The 16,753-nt window shown below is 42.6% G+C and overlaps 1 protein-coding gene across 9 annotated transcripts in view; it reads left to right on the forward strand.

Moving 5' to 3' along the window:
* The window catches only part of LOC106881715 (uncharacterized), a 75,011-nt gene that overhangs the window by 24,625 nt on the left and 33,633 nt on the right, over positions 1–16,753 (forward strand). For 8 of the 9 annotated variants that reach the window (XM_089365263.1, XM_089365277.1, XM_089365292.1 and 5 more), the window contains 4 exons: positions 1,273–1,439; positions 4,239–4,371; positions 8,980–9,060; positions 9,674–9,772. In XM_089365263.1, the coding sequence (XP_089221389.1) occupies positions 1,273–1,439; positions 4,239–4,371; positions 8,980–9,060; positions 9,674–9,772 (480 nt within the window). The remainder of the gene's footprint in view (positions 1–1,272; positions 1,440–4,238; positions 4,372–8,979; positions 9,061–9,673; positions 9,773–16,753) is intronic. The other variant, XM_089365274.1, reaches the window with a different exon arrangement.

The raw sequence follows: 16,753 nt of genomic DNA on the forward strand, positions 1-16,753 counted from the left end.
TGTTGCTGCTCTCACTGGCCACTCATCTATCTTTAGCTTCTGCATTGCTTATCAGATAAAGGAGTAAGGGACCCCACCAAGGGTTTTCTCTATGTAAAAAAAAAAAGAGCCAAATACACGGCTTTATTTTTGACCAAATACTTTTGCAGTTACTGTACAGTAGTGCTTGTTCCTGGCACAAAACCTAACTGCATCTCGCTTAGGCTAACTTTCTTCCTTTGACCCTCTCTGCATATATTGGACCAGGTCACGAAAGTTACAGCCTTGCTAAGTAAGAGCCCAGAGTGAGAAGGTAGGTAGAAATTGTCCAGCAGAATGCAAACAATTCTTGAGAAGACCAATGTTTGTTAGGAAGTTTGCACTGGTTCAGCTGCAAAACTTTTCAATATTGGTCACATGTTAGAATCTATTCAGTTGAACATAATATGTGAATATGAAGAAACAAATAAAACTTCCATTTAGCTTGGTATGTATAAGCAAAGTGAAGGGGAAATAGGTCTCATATTATAGGATAAGGATTAAGAAATATCTTTTCATTGGTTGAGATAACAAAAGATTCCTCTAAGTTACACTAATTATCTCAATGAAACCAGTATTAATTATGATTTTAGTCAGGTTCCCACTCTGAATGGATGATTGCACTAATTATTTTACTGAATATTTCAAAATTAAATAATAATTTTTCTTTTTTATAAAATTGAACCAGCGGCCATGCTGTGGGTTGTATGTTTGACAGATTTGTTATTTCTGTTGTTTATATTGCTTAATCATTCAGAAAATTTTTTATAAGAATCTTCAGAAGTGCTATGAAATTAAAAATAATTTCATTTCTTAAACATCAGCATTTCATAAATGAAATACGCAGAAATGCTGATATTGACTTCAGGTATTAGAGAGTTCAAATACTGTCTTAGATATTTATATTTCTGTGCCAAAGATATAATTAGAATAATTATGTTATTTTTGGGGAAAGTTACTCATAATTGAGCAGTGTCTTAACCAGGAGCGATTTGTGTCTGATCCTCTTAATGTTATGGTGTCTGGGAATGTTGTAGAAAAGGAATACATTGTTATTACTGGGGTTGATCTAATCGACTGGCCTCCTCCCACAAAATTTTGGGCCTTGTGCCTAGAGTAGAAAAGGTATCTGGGAATGTCAACCTCATTCAGCATTTATGAAGGGAGAACGAGGGAATAAAAATGCTGAAATATTTGAAATTTTTTCATCTTTGAAATAAAATTTATCTCAGTGAAATTTTGTTTGAATTGTAGGAAACCCACAGAAACTGTGTTGGAAGATTTTGCTGGTTTTGGTTTTCTGGATAGTTCCGATGTTTTAAAAGACGATGACATGTTGTCCGTGACTTCATTTGAGACAGAGAATAATCTCTCAACAGTGAATTACGAGAAAGATGTCTTGATGAACCTCAACCTAAATGGTAGGAAATTCTTGCTTTCATAATTGATTGAATGGTTACAATGTTATACTTCATTATTATTATTATTATTATTATTCAGGTGGTGAGCTGGCAGAATTGTTAGCATGCTGGGTGAAATGCTTAGCGGTATTTCGCTCCCTGCTATGTTCTGAGGTCAACTTCACCTTTCATCATTTTGTGGGGTCGATAAATTAAGTTGCACACTGGGGTCAATGTAATCAACTCATCCCCCTCCCCAAAAATTGCTGCCCTTGTGGCAAAATTTGAAACTATTATCATTATTATCTATTATCATTATTATCTATTATTAAGGTGGTGAGCTGGCATACTCATTAGCATGCTGGGGGAGATGCTTAGCAGTATTTCATCCACTGCTATGTTCTGAGATTGACTTTGCTTTTCATCCTTTTGGGGTCGATAAATTTAGTACCAGTGAAACACTGGGGTCAGTGTAATCAACTAGTCCCCTCCCCACAAATTTCAGGTCTTGTGCCTTTAGTAGAAAGGATTATTATTATATGAAAATTCACAGCTTATTTTGCTGGGGAAATGGAAAGTGTCATCTGTCCACAACCAGCAGACTAAGGGGACACTTGTTTACTGGCCATGCTTCAAAAACCCTGCAAATAATAGAAGTCCCAAGCAATGCTGACTTTTGTAGGTGTTCACCCTTCACACTTGCTCCAATCTTTTTCAGCCATGCTGGTAGTTGAATGCTGATACTTCCAGCAGCACCAATTGCTATTGGTGTCATGTCTACTTTCTTCATTGACCACAACGTTCATGTTCCCCTCTTCAGATCGTCATAGTTGTTTACTTTTTTTTCTTCTTCCACAATGATCCTCTGGTCACCGGGGCGAGCGAGATCGTTGCCATTGCCCCTGGACTGGCTTGTGTGGGTGGCACATAAAAGACACCATTTCGAGCGTGGCTGTTGCCAGTATCGCCTGACTGGCCTTCGTGCAGGTGACACGTAAAAGCACCCACTACACTCTCTGAGTGGTTGGCGTTAGGAAGGGCATCCAGCTGTAGAAACTCTGCCAAATTAGATTGGAGCCTGGTGTTGCCATCCGGTTTCACCAGTCCTCAGTCAAATCGTCCAACCCATGCTAGCATGGAAAGCGGACGTCAAACGATGATGATAATGATGATGATGATGATACAGGAGTGGGCATGTGGTTGAGAAGCTTGGCTTGCAATCACATGATTTCAGGTTCAGTCCCAATGTGTGAGACCTTACACAAGTGTCTTCTATTAGTCTTGAGGGTCAATAAAATCCTTTTGAGTAGATTTAGTACAAGGAAACTAAAAGAAGCCCAATGTATATAAATATATATATATATCATCATCATTTAACGTCTATTTTCTATGCTGGCAGGAGCTGGCAAGGCAGGAGAGCTGCACCAGGCTCCAATTGTCTGCTTTGGTTTTTATGGCTGGATGCCCTTCCTAATGCCAATCCCTTTATGTGTGTGTGTGTGTTGTCTAGATGCCATGTGGTGGTTGTAAATGAACATCTCCGTCATACAAGTGGTGTTGCTTGTGTCCAGTCTGCTGTGTAAAAGTTGTCTGTCCAGGTATGGGGAGACATTACCTTGCTGAGAAATAGATGAGGGTTAGTGACAGGAAGGGCATCCAGACATGGAAAATCTGCCTCAACAAATTCTCTCTGACCGATATGGTCATGGAAAAATGGATGTTGATGAGGATGAGGAGGAGTAAGGCTGTGTTTAGAAGAACGGTGAATGAAGTGACTGAGCAGTGGTAGTGGTTGATGGAATAATCGACAGAGTTGTTTGTATTATTTAGTTGCATAGCTTTGCATTGTGAGTTCAACTCTGAGGCCAACTTTCTCATTTGTTATTCTAGGGCTGATTAAGCCAGAGAGCTGGCAGAATCGTTAGCACACTGGGCAAAATAATTAGCGACATTTTGTCCGTCTTTACATTCTGAGTTCAAATTCTGCCATGGTCACTTTGCCTGTCATCCATTTGGGGGTCAGTAAAATAAGTACCAGTAGATTACTGGGATCAATGCAATCAACTTAACCCTCCCTCCTCGCCTCCCCCCTGAAATTGCTGGCCTTGTGTCAAAATTCGAAACCAGTATTTTAGGGTTGATAAAATAAATCTCATTCCAGTTTTGCGGGATTCATAGAAAGGGTTACTTGTTTCCTACACAAGTTTGTGTCTCTGTTGGACACCCTTGTTATTTGGGATGAAAAGGGTTGGGGTAGGAGGCTGCTTTGACAGACCAATGATATTTCATTTCATTATTTTAGTGTTTAGGGTTCAAAACATGGCCAAGTCAACCTTGTTGTTTTTCTTTCTGCGGTTCATCAACGTAAGTACCTGTAATGTATTGGGGTTCAGGTAATCAACAATGCACTGCATTGTGGTTTTGTATCAATGTGAAAGAAGTGGTTGCTTCTCTTTGAAGACAAACGTCATCGTCATCATTTAATGTCCATTGTCCATGCTGGTATGGGTTGGACGATTTGACCAGAGCTTGCAAGCTGGAAGGCTGCACCAGACCCCAGTCTGATTTGGCATGGTCTTCTATGGCTGAATGTCCTTCCTAACACCAACCACTCTGAGAGTGTAATGGGTGCTTTCATGTGCCACCGGCGCAGGTGCCATTTGTGTGACACCAGTATCTGCTGTGATTGTGATTTTACTTGGCTTGATGGGTTTTACTTCTTCTCAAGCACGATGTAACGCCAAAGGGTCTCGCTCATTTGCCTCCGTGAAGTTGAACTCTCGATGTCGTCTTGTTATTTGTCTTTTCTCGTTTTAACAGACCCGACATCTGCTGCCAAACTCCAGCAGTACATCTATGATTGTCGTCAAAGACTGAAAAAGGAAAAGAACCAACGAACTCTCATTGAAAACCAATATCGTGTGCTGCAAGAAGACAATAAGAATATGCAAAAGTATGTAATTAATTTTTGAAATAAATGATTGAAAATACAAATAATTGGTTGAAGATACTAGAACAGGGGTCAACAGTATGGGGATCAATTGGGGTTATCTAAGGGGTCAAAAGTAAAATCTTATGAATTACATTTTAAAAATTTAAGTGATAGGGTGGAGGTAGGGGTTGAAAGGTTATGAAGCAGGGTGGGCAGCAGTCAATGATATAAGATGTTTGCCATCTCCTGATCTAGACGGATAAAAGTACACAACATATCATCACCATCATCATTGTTTAACATTATGCTGGCATAATGACTTTAATTTGATTTCTCGTTAATTTTGATAGCTGTATGGTTAAGAAGTTCACTTTGGCTTTTGGTTTGATTCCACTGTGTCTTGAAGAGGACCAATGCCTTGTCAGTGGAATTTGCTAGTTAAAAATTGTGTGGAAGCCTGCTGTGAGTGTGTGTGCACGCAATGTACATATGCGTATGCTTCTCATGTAACTTCATTGTTGGGTAATATTTTATTCTCGCCATATATAAATGAGAAACCCATTCTAAATTATCTCGCTGACGTACTACGACGAAATACCCAAGATGCAGATACTGTCATCCCACCCCCTCCACCGGAAGTTCATTCCTCTGTCATCCCACCCCCTCCACCGGAAGTTCATTCCTCTGCCATCCCACCCCCTCCACCGGAAGTTCATTCCTCTGTCATCCCACCCCCTCCACCGGAAGTTCATTCCTCTGTCATCCCACCCCCTCCACCGGAAGTTCATTCCTCTGCCATCCCACCCCCTCCACCGGAAGTTCATTCCTCTGTCATCCCACCCCCTCCACCGGAAGTTCATTCCTCTGTCATCCCACCCCTCCACCGGAAGTTCATCCCTTTGTCATCCTGTCAACCTCGGCTGTCTCCCGGAACCCATCTAGTGGCCTTGGCCATCCTCTCCCCTACCTTTGGGTAGCGCATTAAGGTTGAGAAATGTTTGCAGGTTGTAGGTAATGTTTTGCTTATGAATTCTTCCAATTGCAAGTTTTCTTTTCAGGTACACGACACTGCTTTTCCTCTTCCCAGGCTACAGGCCCACACCCCCAACACCCATACTGTTAGGATTGGCACTCTCAACGTCGGCACGCTGAAAGGTAGATCTGGTGAAATTGTTGAGATGCTTGAACGGAGATGCGTAGATATGTGCTGCATCCAGGAAGTAAGATGGAGAGGAGGTTCTGCAAGGTTCCTCACAGGCAAAGAACACAGGTACAAGATTTTCTGGGCAGGGAACACTGACGGGGTCGGGGGCGTAGGAATACTTCTAGCGGAGAAATGGGTGGATAAGGTAATCGAGGTCGTTAGAGTAAGTGACAGAGTACTTAAGATCAGACTAGTGCTTCATCATAGATTAGCTACTGTCATCTCAGCCTATGCACCTCAACCTGGGCTACCAGATGGTCTGAAAGACCAATTCTATGACACCCTCTTGCAAACTACCTCGTCGACGAGTGACAGGGACCTTCTCTTTGTGGCTGGAGACTTCAACGGTCATGTCGGACGTCGTGCTGGGGGCTTCCATGGCATACATGGAGGCTATGGCTTCGGTTCCCGCAACGAGGAGGGAACCAGACTGCTGGAGTTCTGTGATGCAACCAATCTTATGGTCTGCAATACCAACTTCAGGAAACCTGCCAGTCACCTAGTCACCTACCGCTCCGGCAGACACTCTAGCCAAATCGACTACATCCTCGCCAGAAATAGGGAAAGAGGGCGGCTTATAAATGCCAAAACCTACCCTGGCGAAGAATGTACCCCACAACATAGATTAGTAGTTAGCGACTTTGGGATCAAGGCAAAATGGGTGCCCAGAATTAGACAGGCTTGGAGAAGAAGGGTGTGGAAGCTTAAAGACCCTGCAAACGGACAGAGACTTAGAGACAAGTTACTTGAAGCATTTAACGAAATAGAAGGGGATATAGCATCATACAACGTGGAAGACAATTGGAGATTTCTGCGGGACAACCTGTTGAAAGCCACCGACCAGATTTGTGGGTGGTGTAAGGTCCCCTCCCAACCCAGAGTAACGTGGTGGTGGAACAAGGAGGTAGACAGGGCTATTAGACAAAAGAAACAAGCTTGGAAGGACTGGAAGAACGGTGGTAGCAGGGAATTGTACCAATGTGCCAGAAGGGAGGCTAGGCGACAGGTTTATTTAGCCAGAGGGGAAGCAGATAAGGAAAGATTTGCCAATGTTCTGCGCCGTGAGGACCAAAGACTCGAGGTATTTCGGGTTGCAAGACAGTGTAGGAGAGAGAATAGTGATGTTGTAGGAGAGAAATGTGTTCGCATGGATGATGGTACGCTTGCATTAAATGAGGATGCAAAGAAAGAGGTCTGGAGATGCCACTACGATAGATTGCTTAATAAAGAGAATGAATGGGAGAAAGAGAGCCTGCCTTATGTCGACCCAATAGAGGGACCAGCTATCCGAGTTGATAGTACCAGGGTAGATAAAGCAATTAAGAGTATGAAGACCGGGAAAGCCCCCGGCCCATCAGGAATCACTGCAGAGATGCTCAAAATATCTGGCAGTGTTGGCTATAGCCTAGTCACCCGTATTACGAACCAGGTGATACACGAAGGAGTCATACCCTATGACTGGTGTAGCAGCATCATAGTCAACTGCTACAAAGGTAAAGGGGACGCTTTAGATACAAATAATTACAGAGGCATCAAGCTGTTAGATCAGGTTATGAAAGTTACAGAGAGGGTCATAGCCCAACTAATTAGGGAGCGAATCAATTTAGATGAGATGCAGTTTGGGTTCGTGCCAGGTAAAAGCACTACTGATGCCTTATTTCTAGTGAGACAGTTGCAAGAGAAATACCTAGCCAAGGATAAACCTCTGTACCTGGCTTTCGTTGACATGGAGAAAGCCTTTGACAGGGTCCCCCGATCCCTTATCTGGTGGTCAATGAGGAAACTTGGGATAGAAGAATGGCTAGTGAGAGCTGTGCGAGCCATGTACAGAGATGCGGCCAGTAAGGTGAGGGTTGGAAATGAGTACAGCAATGAATTCCGGGTAGAGGTAGGGGTCCACCAAGGTTCCGTCCTCAGCCCCCTATTATTTACCATAGTCCTCCAGGCAATCACAGAGGAGTTCAAGACAGGTTGCCCCTGGGAGCTCCTCTATGCTGATGACCTTGCCCTAATTGCGGAGTCACTATCAGAACTAGAGGAGAAGTTTCAGGTGTGGAAGCAAGGTCTAGAACTGAAGGGCCTTAGAGTCAACCTAGCTAAAACCAAAATCCTAATAAGTAGGAAGGTAGATAAAACACAAACCCCTTCAGGTAGATGGCCCTGCTCAGTATGTAGAAAAGGAGTAGGTAGTAACTCTATAAGATGTACCCGGTGCAAGCTATGGACACATAAGAGGTGCAGCAACATCAAAGGCAGGTTAACTAGCAAGTTAGTTTTTGTTTGTGGCAGATGTTCAGGTGCAATAAAGACTGCAAACAAACAGGAAACAACTTCTATCTCATTCCAGGGTGAAAAACTAGAGGTAGTCGATAGCTTCCGCTATCTGGGCGACCAAGTTAGTAGTGGGGGTGGGTGCGCTGAAAGTGTAGCTGCTAGAATAAGAATAGCCTGGGCAAAGTTTAGAGAGCTCTTACCCCTGCTGGCGACAAAGGGACTCTCACTCAGAGTAAAAGGCAGACTGTATGACGCATGCGTACGAACAACCATGCTACATGGCAGTGAAACATGGGCTGTAACTGCTGAGGACATACGTAAGCTCGCAAGGAATGAAGCCAGTATGCTCCGTTGGATGTGTAATGTCAATGTGAATACCCGTCAGAGTGTAAGTATCTTGAGAGAAAAGCTGAACATTAGAAGCATCAGTTGTGGCGTGCAAGAGAGACGATTGCGCTGGTATGGACATGTGGTGAGAATGGAGGAGGATAGCTGCGTGAAAAAGTGCCACACCCTAACAGTTGAGGGAACCCGTGGAAGAGGTAGGCCCAGGAAGACCTGGGCTGAGGTGGTGAGGCAAGACCTTCGTACATTGGGCCTCACCGAGGCGATGACTACGGACCGAGACCTTTGGAAATGGGCTGTGCGTGAGAAGACCCGGCAAGCCAAGTAAGATCGTTGCCAGTGCCCCTGGACTGGTTCTTGTGCGGGTGGCACATGAGATGCACCATTTTGAGCGTGGCCGTTGCCAGTACCGCCTGACTGGCTCCTGTAGGATTTTCGAGCGAGATCGTTGCCAGTGCCCCTGGACTGGCTTGTGCGGGTGGCACATAAAAGACACCATTTCGAGCGTGGCCGTTTTCGTGCGGGTGACACGTAAAAGCACCCACTACACTCTCTGAGTGGTTGGCGTTAGGAAGGGCATCCAGCTGTAGAAACTCTGCCAAATCAGACTGGAGCCTGGTGTTGCCATCCGGTTTCACCAGTCCTCAGTCAAATCGTCCAACCCATGCTAGCATGGAAAGCGGACGTTAAACGATGATGATGATGATGATGATCTCTCTTGCTTTCTATATATAAATTTGTTTGTGTGTGTGTATATATATATATATATATATATATATATAATGTGTGTCCATGTTATATTTCAGGAAACTGCAAGTTGTATCTCAAGAGAAAGCTACTCTGGAACAAAACAAAATTGGTTTAGAGGCAAAGATTAGTGACTTAAAGTAAGATTTCCTTTGTCCATATATCTGCCTATGTCTAAGGTGGGGTTGTGGGGCATTTTGTGTTTAACTCTTTTGAAATCTGTGGCTGCATCTGGTTCTTATGATGCAAACTCCCTGTTTTGAAGGGATCCAAATTAAAGCCTTCTCCCATCAAAATTCCATGGGGATTTCTGTACCAAATGTCAGCTTAATAATGACAAAGTCAGTTCACTAAATTCTTAATTATTATCAAAGTTAAGTGCAACAAACGCTGTGGATTCCAAAATGAATATAAAAAAAAGGAGGCACATGGCTTAGTGGTTAGGGTGTTGGACTCATGATTGTAAGATTGTGGTTTCGATTCCTGGACCGAGTGACACATTGTGTTCTTGAGCAAAACTCTTCATTTCACACTGCTCCAGTCCACTCAGCTGGCAAAAATGAGTAATTCTGTGACGGGCTAGCGTCCCATTCAGTTGGGGAATATATACACCACTGGAACCAGGAGACTGGACCTTAGGGCCTGGCATGGCTCAAGAAGGAAACATCATTTTTTATTGTAAGAAAAGGGTCAAAGCCTTGTTTTATTTCCTTTTGTGTCTTGAAGTTTAATTGTAAGTTTGGTGAATTTCAGATATAAATTGGCTGAGGAATCTGACAAGTGCAAAGATGAAGAGATTTTATTGGGACAATGTAAAAAGCAGCAAGAGAAAATGGAACAACTTTATAAGAAGTAAGATCTTTGGATAAGTTTCCTCTTTGAAATTATGATTGATTTCATCTTTGATTAATTAAGGTTAATTATTATTAATTATGGTAGATATCATGAATGCTAGAAGTAAACAAGCACCAACATTATTTGATGGTGTGAAAGAGGACAATCAGCTGAAAACAACTTGAAATGTCTCATCATATGAGATGCTTCATTGATTTGCTTAATTCCTTCTTCTATTGACACAGCTTCATCTAAAACATAAGGTGAAGTGACTGGAAAGGGACAATAGCTAAAATGCAAATGCCTATGTGTAATTAGGAGGTAAGCTCATTAGCTAATGCGGGAGTTATCTCATTAGCATAATTAGGAGGTGACCTCATTGACTTAACATTGCCAGAATAAGTAGTTCTAGAGAGACAAGACATGGTTATTGGGTTAAGAGGTTTGTGTGACAGCTTCATGGTTTCTGGTAAATGTCTTTTACTATAGTCACAAGTCAAATGAAATTGTATGGAAGCCCATCAGCAGAATCATATATATGAAGTGGTGGACTTAATCTATTGCTTGGTTTAATACCCTTCAATTGGCCAGTGTGTCTTGAACTGAGTCCTAATATCTGTAATGGATTAGAGTGAAGGAGAGAGTTCATAAGTGGTTGGACGGGTTGTATGGTGTGTGTGTGTGTATGTGTGTGTGGAGGTTGGAGTAGTACATGGGGAGATCGAGAGACCTGTGGTGGTGGAGAGGGACAGCATTAAGAAGGATGGATAACATGGAAGATGACTTGAGGTTCGGAGAAAGATATACAATACGAAGGGAAAGCTGGAGAAGTGTGCAGTTCTGTTGCAGCATCAGAAGACTGAAGTTAGAGAGATGAAGGGTGGTGGGGATTTTTGAGGGGGAAATTGGGTGAGAGGCCCAGGTAAGCAGGTGCTTCAGTTTCTTCTCAAGAACTGCAGATCATCAGTCGTCTCCTTTATCATTTCCCCTGTGAGTCTCAAGGCTGTGAGATCAACCTTCAGCACTTCATCCCATTCTTCCTGGTTCTCTCTCTCTACTACAACTTCCATTCACATGAAACCTTTCATTACTGTATTTCTTTTCAGATGCTCTGTGTTTCTTTCAATTAATCTATACTATATATAAAACAGAGGTGTGTGTGCGTAATCGCTTTTCATGTGAAAACGGCTTCACTATTTACTTCCATACTTGTGATACATAAATAATTTGACCTCGGATAAATCTTAGGCTCTTCATTTGATTTTTTTAATCTCTAATTAAAAATAAATAATATTGCTTTATATTTAAGATTCACTTCTTTAAGAACGTTTCTCAATGTCAACTTCCGGTACGGACGTGAAAAAATGGCGACGTCTCTCACTCTCTACTTTTAATGTTCGCTTTCTGTAAACAACTACAACGTGCTTTTATTTATAGGATTTTTGGGCATTCCATGTTCATCTCATTCATTCTTTGCAATGTTCTATCTCTCTCTCTCTCTCTCTCTCTATCTCTCTCTCTCTCTCTCTCTCTCTGTCTGTCTGTCTGTCTGTCTGTCTGTCTGTTTGATTTCGTCCCGAGCTCGCACACTTCGTTAATTTCCGCAAATAAATTTCCTATTATTTTTTTTTTTTTTGGCACGCCGTGTTCAGCTCTATGTATTCGTAGTGAATCACGCTCACATGTGTGTTTCTGTATGTGTGTGTGAGACAGAGTGAGAGAGCGGTGTGTAGGTAGTACTAGCAGAGGCACCCGGCGTTGCTCGGGAATGAAATTGTTGCTTATATACTTGAAGAAAAAAAGGCAAAATATGCTGTATAGAAATTTGAGAGGACATTCTGTAGATGGACTCTCACATGAATGGGGAAAATTGAAGATGTGCCAAAAAGCCTCATTGGTACTTGGAAACTTTTACGAAAATTAAAATGGGGATTAAATGAAAAAAATGATTTACGTGAATATCCTCACAAGAGTAATTGAAATAAATGGCGATTGTGGAACCCCCACGCACGCACACACGTGCACATGCATACACACGTGTGTCTTTGTAAATATGTTTGTATACATTTATGTATGTGTGTGTTTGTAAAAGACAGAGTGTGAGTGAGAGAGAGGTTTGTTGTCATGTATACATCATCATCATCATCATTGTTTAACGTCCGCTTTCCATGCTAGCATGGGTTGGACGATTTGACTGAGGACTGGTGAAACCGGATGGCAACACCAGGCTCCAGTCTAATTTGGCAGAGTTTCTACAGCTGGATGCCCTTCCTAACGCCAACCACTCAGAGAGTGTAGTGGGTGCTTTTACGTGTCACCCGCACGAAAACGGCCACGCTTGAAATGGTGTCTTTTATGTGCCACCCGCACAAGCCAGTCCAGGGGCACTGGCAACGATCTCGCTCGAAAATCCTACGGGAGCCAGTCAGGCGGTACTGGCAACGGCCACGCTCAAAATGGTGCATCTCATGTGCCACCCGCACAAGAACCAGTCCAGGGGCACTGGCAACGATCTTACTTGGCTTGCCGGGTCTTCTCACGCACAGCACATTTCCAAAGGTCTCGGTCAGTAGTCATCGCCTCGGTGAGGCCCAATGTACGAAGGTCTTGCCTCACCACCTCAGCCCAGGTCTTCCTGGGCCTACCTCTTCCACGGGTTCCCTCAACTGTTAGGGTGTGGCACCTTTTCACGCAGCTATCCTCATCCATTCTCACCACATGTCCATACCAGCGCAATCGTCTCTTTTGCACGCCACAACTGATGCTTCTAATGTTCAGCTTTTCTCTCAAGATACTGACACTCTGACGGGTATTCACATTGACATTACACATCCAACGGAGCATACTGGCTTCATTCCTTGCGAGCTTACGTATGTCCTCAGCAGTTACAGCCCATGTTTCACTGCCATGTAGCATGGCTGTTCGTACGCATGCGTCATACAGTCTGCCTTTTACTCTGAGTGAGAGTCCCTTTGTCGCCAGCAGGGGTAAGAGCTCTCTAAACTTTGCCCAGGCTATTCTTATTCTAGCAGCTACACTTTCAGCGCACCCACCCCCACTACTAACTTGGTCGCCCAGATAGCGGAAGCTATCGACTACCTCTAGTTTTTCACCCTGGAATGAGATAGAAGTTGTTTCCTGTTTGTTTACAGTCTTTATTGCACCTGAACATCTGCCACAAACAAAAACTAACTTGCTAGTTAACCTGCCTTTGATGTTGCTGCACCTCTTATGTGTCCATAGCTTGCACCGGGTACATCTTATAGAGTTACTACCTACTCCTTTTCTACATACTGAGCAGGGCCATCTACCTGAAGGGGTTTGAAGGCCCTTCAATTCTAGACCTTGCTTCCACACCTGAAACTTCTCCTCTAGTTCTGATAGTGACTCCGCAATTAGGGCAAGGTCATCAGCATAGAGGAGCTCCCAGGGGCAACCTGTCTTGAACTCCTCTGTGATTGCCTGGAGGACTATGATAAATAAGAGGGGGCTGAGGACAGAACCTTGGTGGACCCCTACCTCTACCCGGAATTCATTGCTGTACTCATTTCCAACCCTCACCTTACTGGCAGCATCTCTGTACATGGCTCGCACAGCTCTCACTAACCATTCTTCTATCCCAAGTTTCCTCATTGACCACCAGATAAGGGATTGGGGGACCCTGTCAAAGGCTTTCTCCATGTCAACGAAAGCCAGGTACAGAGGTTTATCCTTAGCTAGGTATTTCTCCTGCAACTGTCTCACTAGAAATAAGGCATCAGTAGTGCTTTTACCTGGCACGAACCCAAACTGCATCTCATCTAAATTGATTCGCTCCCTAATTAGTTGGGCTATGACCCTCTCTGTAACTTTCATAACCTGATCTAACAGCTTGATGCCTCTGTAATTATTTGTATCTAAAGCGTCACTGCCAGATATTTTGAGCATCTCTGCAGTGATTCCTGATGGGCCGGGGGCTTTCCTGGTCTTCATACTCTTAATTGCTTTATCTACCCTGGTACTATCAACTCGGATAGCTGGTCCCTCTATTGGGTTGACATACGGCAGGCTCTCTTTCTCCCATTCATTCTTTTTATTAAGCAATCTATCGTAGTGGCATCTCCAGACCTCTTTCTTTGCATCCTCATTTAATGCAAGCGTACCATCATCCATGCGAACACATTTCTCTCCTACAACATCACTATTCTCTCTCCTACACTGTCTTGCAACACGAAATACCTCGAGTCTTTGGTCCTCACGGCGCAGAACATTGGCAAATCTTTCCTTATCTGCTTCCCCTCTGGCTAAATAAACCTGTCGCCTAGCCTCCCTTCTGGCACATTGGTACAATACGTACATGCATATATATACATACATCTTTGGATGTATGCATATGACAACACAGCCCTTGATTCACTTGCACTCTGTCTCTTACAAACACGCACGCGCGCGCATACACACGTGTGTCTTTGTAAATATGTTTGTATACATTTATGTATGTGTGTGTTTGTAAGACACAGAGTGTGAGTGAGTCAAGGGGTGTGTGTGTGCGTGTGTATGTGTGTGAGACAGAGTGAGAGAGTGGTGTGTATGTAGTATTTACTCTCTCTCTCGTTCATACACACTCACACACAAAATAGAGAGTGAAGCTTTTTGCCGTTGTTACGTCAATACCGGAAGTTGACATTGAGGAACCTTTTTAAAGAAGTGAATCTTAAATATAAAGCAATATTATTTATTTTTAATTAAAAAAATCAAATGAAGAGCCTAACATTTATCCGAGGTCAAATTATTCACGCATCACAAGTATGGAAGCATTTGGTGAAGTCGATTACACACACATCTCTGTTTTATATATAGTATAGATTTACTCTCTCTCTCTCTCTCTCATACACACGCACACACACACACACACACACAAAGATGTATGCATATTTATGCATGTACGTATACATGACAACAAACCTCTCTCTCTCACTCTCTCACTCTCTCTCTCACTCTCTCACTCTCTCTCTCTCTCTCTCTCTGTCACACACACACACACACTTCCATTTCATCTGTGTGATACTCTGTGTGTGTGCGTGCGTGCGTGTGCGTGTGTGCTTTCGTGCGTGTGTGAGGGGTTCCACAATCGCAATTTATTTCAATTACTCTTGTGAGGATATTCACGTAAATCATTTTTTTCATTTAATCCACATTTTAATTTTCGTAAAAGTTTCCAAATCCCAATGAGGCTTTTTGGCGCATCTTCAATTTTCCAATTCATGAGAGGTGCCCAGTCATCATTCATCTGAGAGTCCATCTACAGAATGTCCTCAGATTTCTATACAGCATATTTTGCTTTTTTCCTTCCAGTATATAAGCAACAATTTCATTCCCTGGCAACGCCAGGTGCCTCTGCTAGTTTTAAATATAACAAAGAACTTAGTAAAATAACTTTGTTATCATTAAGCTAGTGTTAGGAACATAAATTGTGACTAAAGTTTGGTGGAAGAGTTTAATTCAAAACTTATGAAAACAAGACATTTGTACTACAGAGCCAGAGCTGGTTTCAACCGGGTTGGCATCAAAAGGGTTAAGAATTGTTTCTCTATTATATATTTTAACCCTTCTATTACCATATTTCTGTAGATATGCTCTGTGTTTCTTTCAATTACTTTAATATAACAAAGAATTTAGTAAAATAACTTAGTTATCATTAAGCTAGTGTTAGGAACATAAATTGTGACTAAGGTTTGGTGGAAGATTTTAATTCAAAACTTACGAAAACAAGACATTTGTACTCAGAACCAGAAGCAATTTCAGCCAGTTTGGTAACAAAAGGGTTTAGTGACTGGCATCAATGTATTCAGCTGTCCTCATCCATTTGCATCACCTGTCCTCATCCATTTGCATCACCTGTCCATACCAGTCTTTCTTGCTCACTACATTCCCCTTCTGTCCAGTCTTTCTCTCAGCACGTTTATGCCGTTCATGTACACTCACGTTGCACATCCAACAGAGCATGGCCCCTTCATTTCTTTCCAGTCTTCTCAAGTCCTCTACATTCAAGGTCCATTATACATATTATACACAACAGGCTTCCACACAGTTTCCATCTACCAAATTCACTCATAAGGCCTTGGGTCGACTTGGGGCTTTTATAGAAGATGCTTATACCACAGTGTTGTGCTGTGGGACTGAACCTGAAAGCTGGTGATTGGAAAGCAAACTTCTGAACCACCCAGCCATGCCTGTACTTTGGTTTATTCTTTTATTCTTTTACTTGTTTCAGTCATTGGACTGCGGCCATGCTGCAGCACTGCCTTCAGTCAAACAAATTGATCCCAGGACTTATTCTTTGTAAGCCTTGTACTTACTCTATCGGCCTCTTTTGCCGAACTGCTAAGTTACCGGGATGTAAACACACCAACATCGGTTGTCAAGCGATGTGGGTGGGGGGATAAATACAGACACACAAATATACACATCTATCATCATCATCATCATCATTTAACGTCTGCTTTCCATGCTGGCATGGGTTGGACGGTTTCACTGAGAACTTGAAAGCTGGAAGGCTGCTCCAGATTCCAATCTGATTCAGCAAGGTTTCTGCAGCAAGATGCCCTTCCTAACGCCAACTGCTGCAGTAATCCCTCAACTATTGTGAGTATTACGTCCTCCCCACCACCACCACCTGCAATAGGTGAAAATCTGTGAAGTAGAAAGAGTACTGTATTGTATATTTTTAAAATTCTTTTTATAATTTGTATATATATATTTTATTCTAAATGCAAAACAACACCACGGAGGAATTGACTTAAATAATAAACTGCGATAGGTGAACCGTGATATAGCAAGGGATTACTGTATATATATATATATATATATATATATATATATATATATATATATATATATATATACGACAGGCTTCTTTCAGTTTCTGTTTACCAAATTCACTCACAAGGCTTTGGTTGGCCTGAGGCTATAGTAGAAGACACTTGCCCAAGGTGCAATGCAGTGGGACTGAACCCAGAA

This window comes from Octopus bimaculoides, chromosome 1 (genome assembly GCF_046866305.1).
Source record: "Octopus bimaculoides isolate indiv1 chromosome 1, ASM4686630v1, whole genome shotgun sequence".
Classification (NCBI taxonomy): Eukaryota; Metazoa; Mollusca; class Cephalopoda; order Octopoda; family Octopodidae; genus Octopus; species Octopus bimaculoides.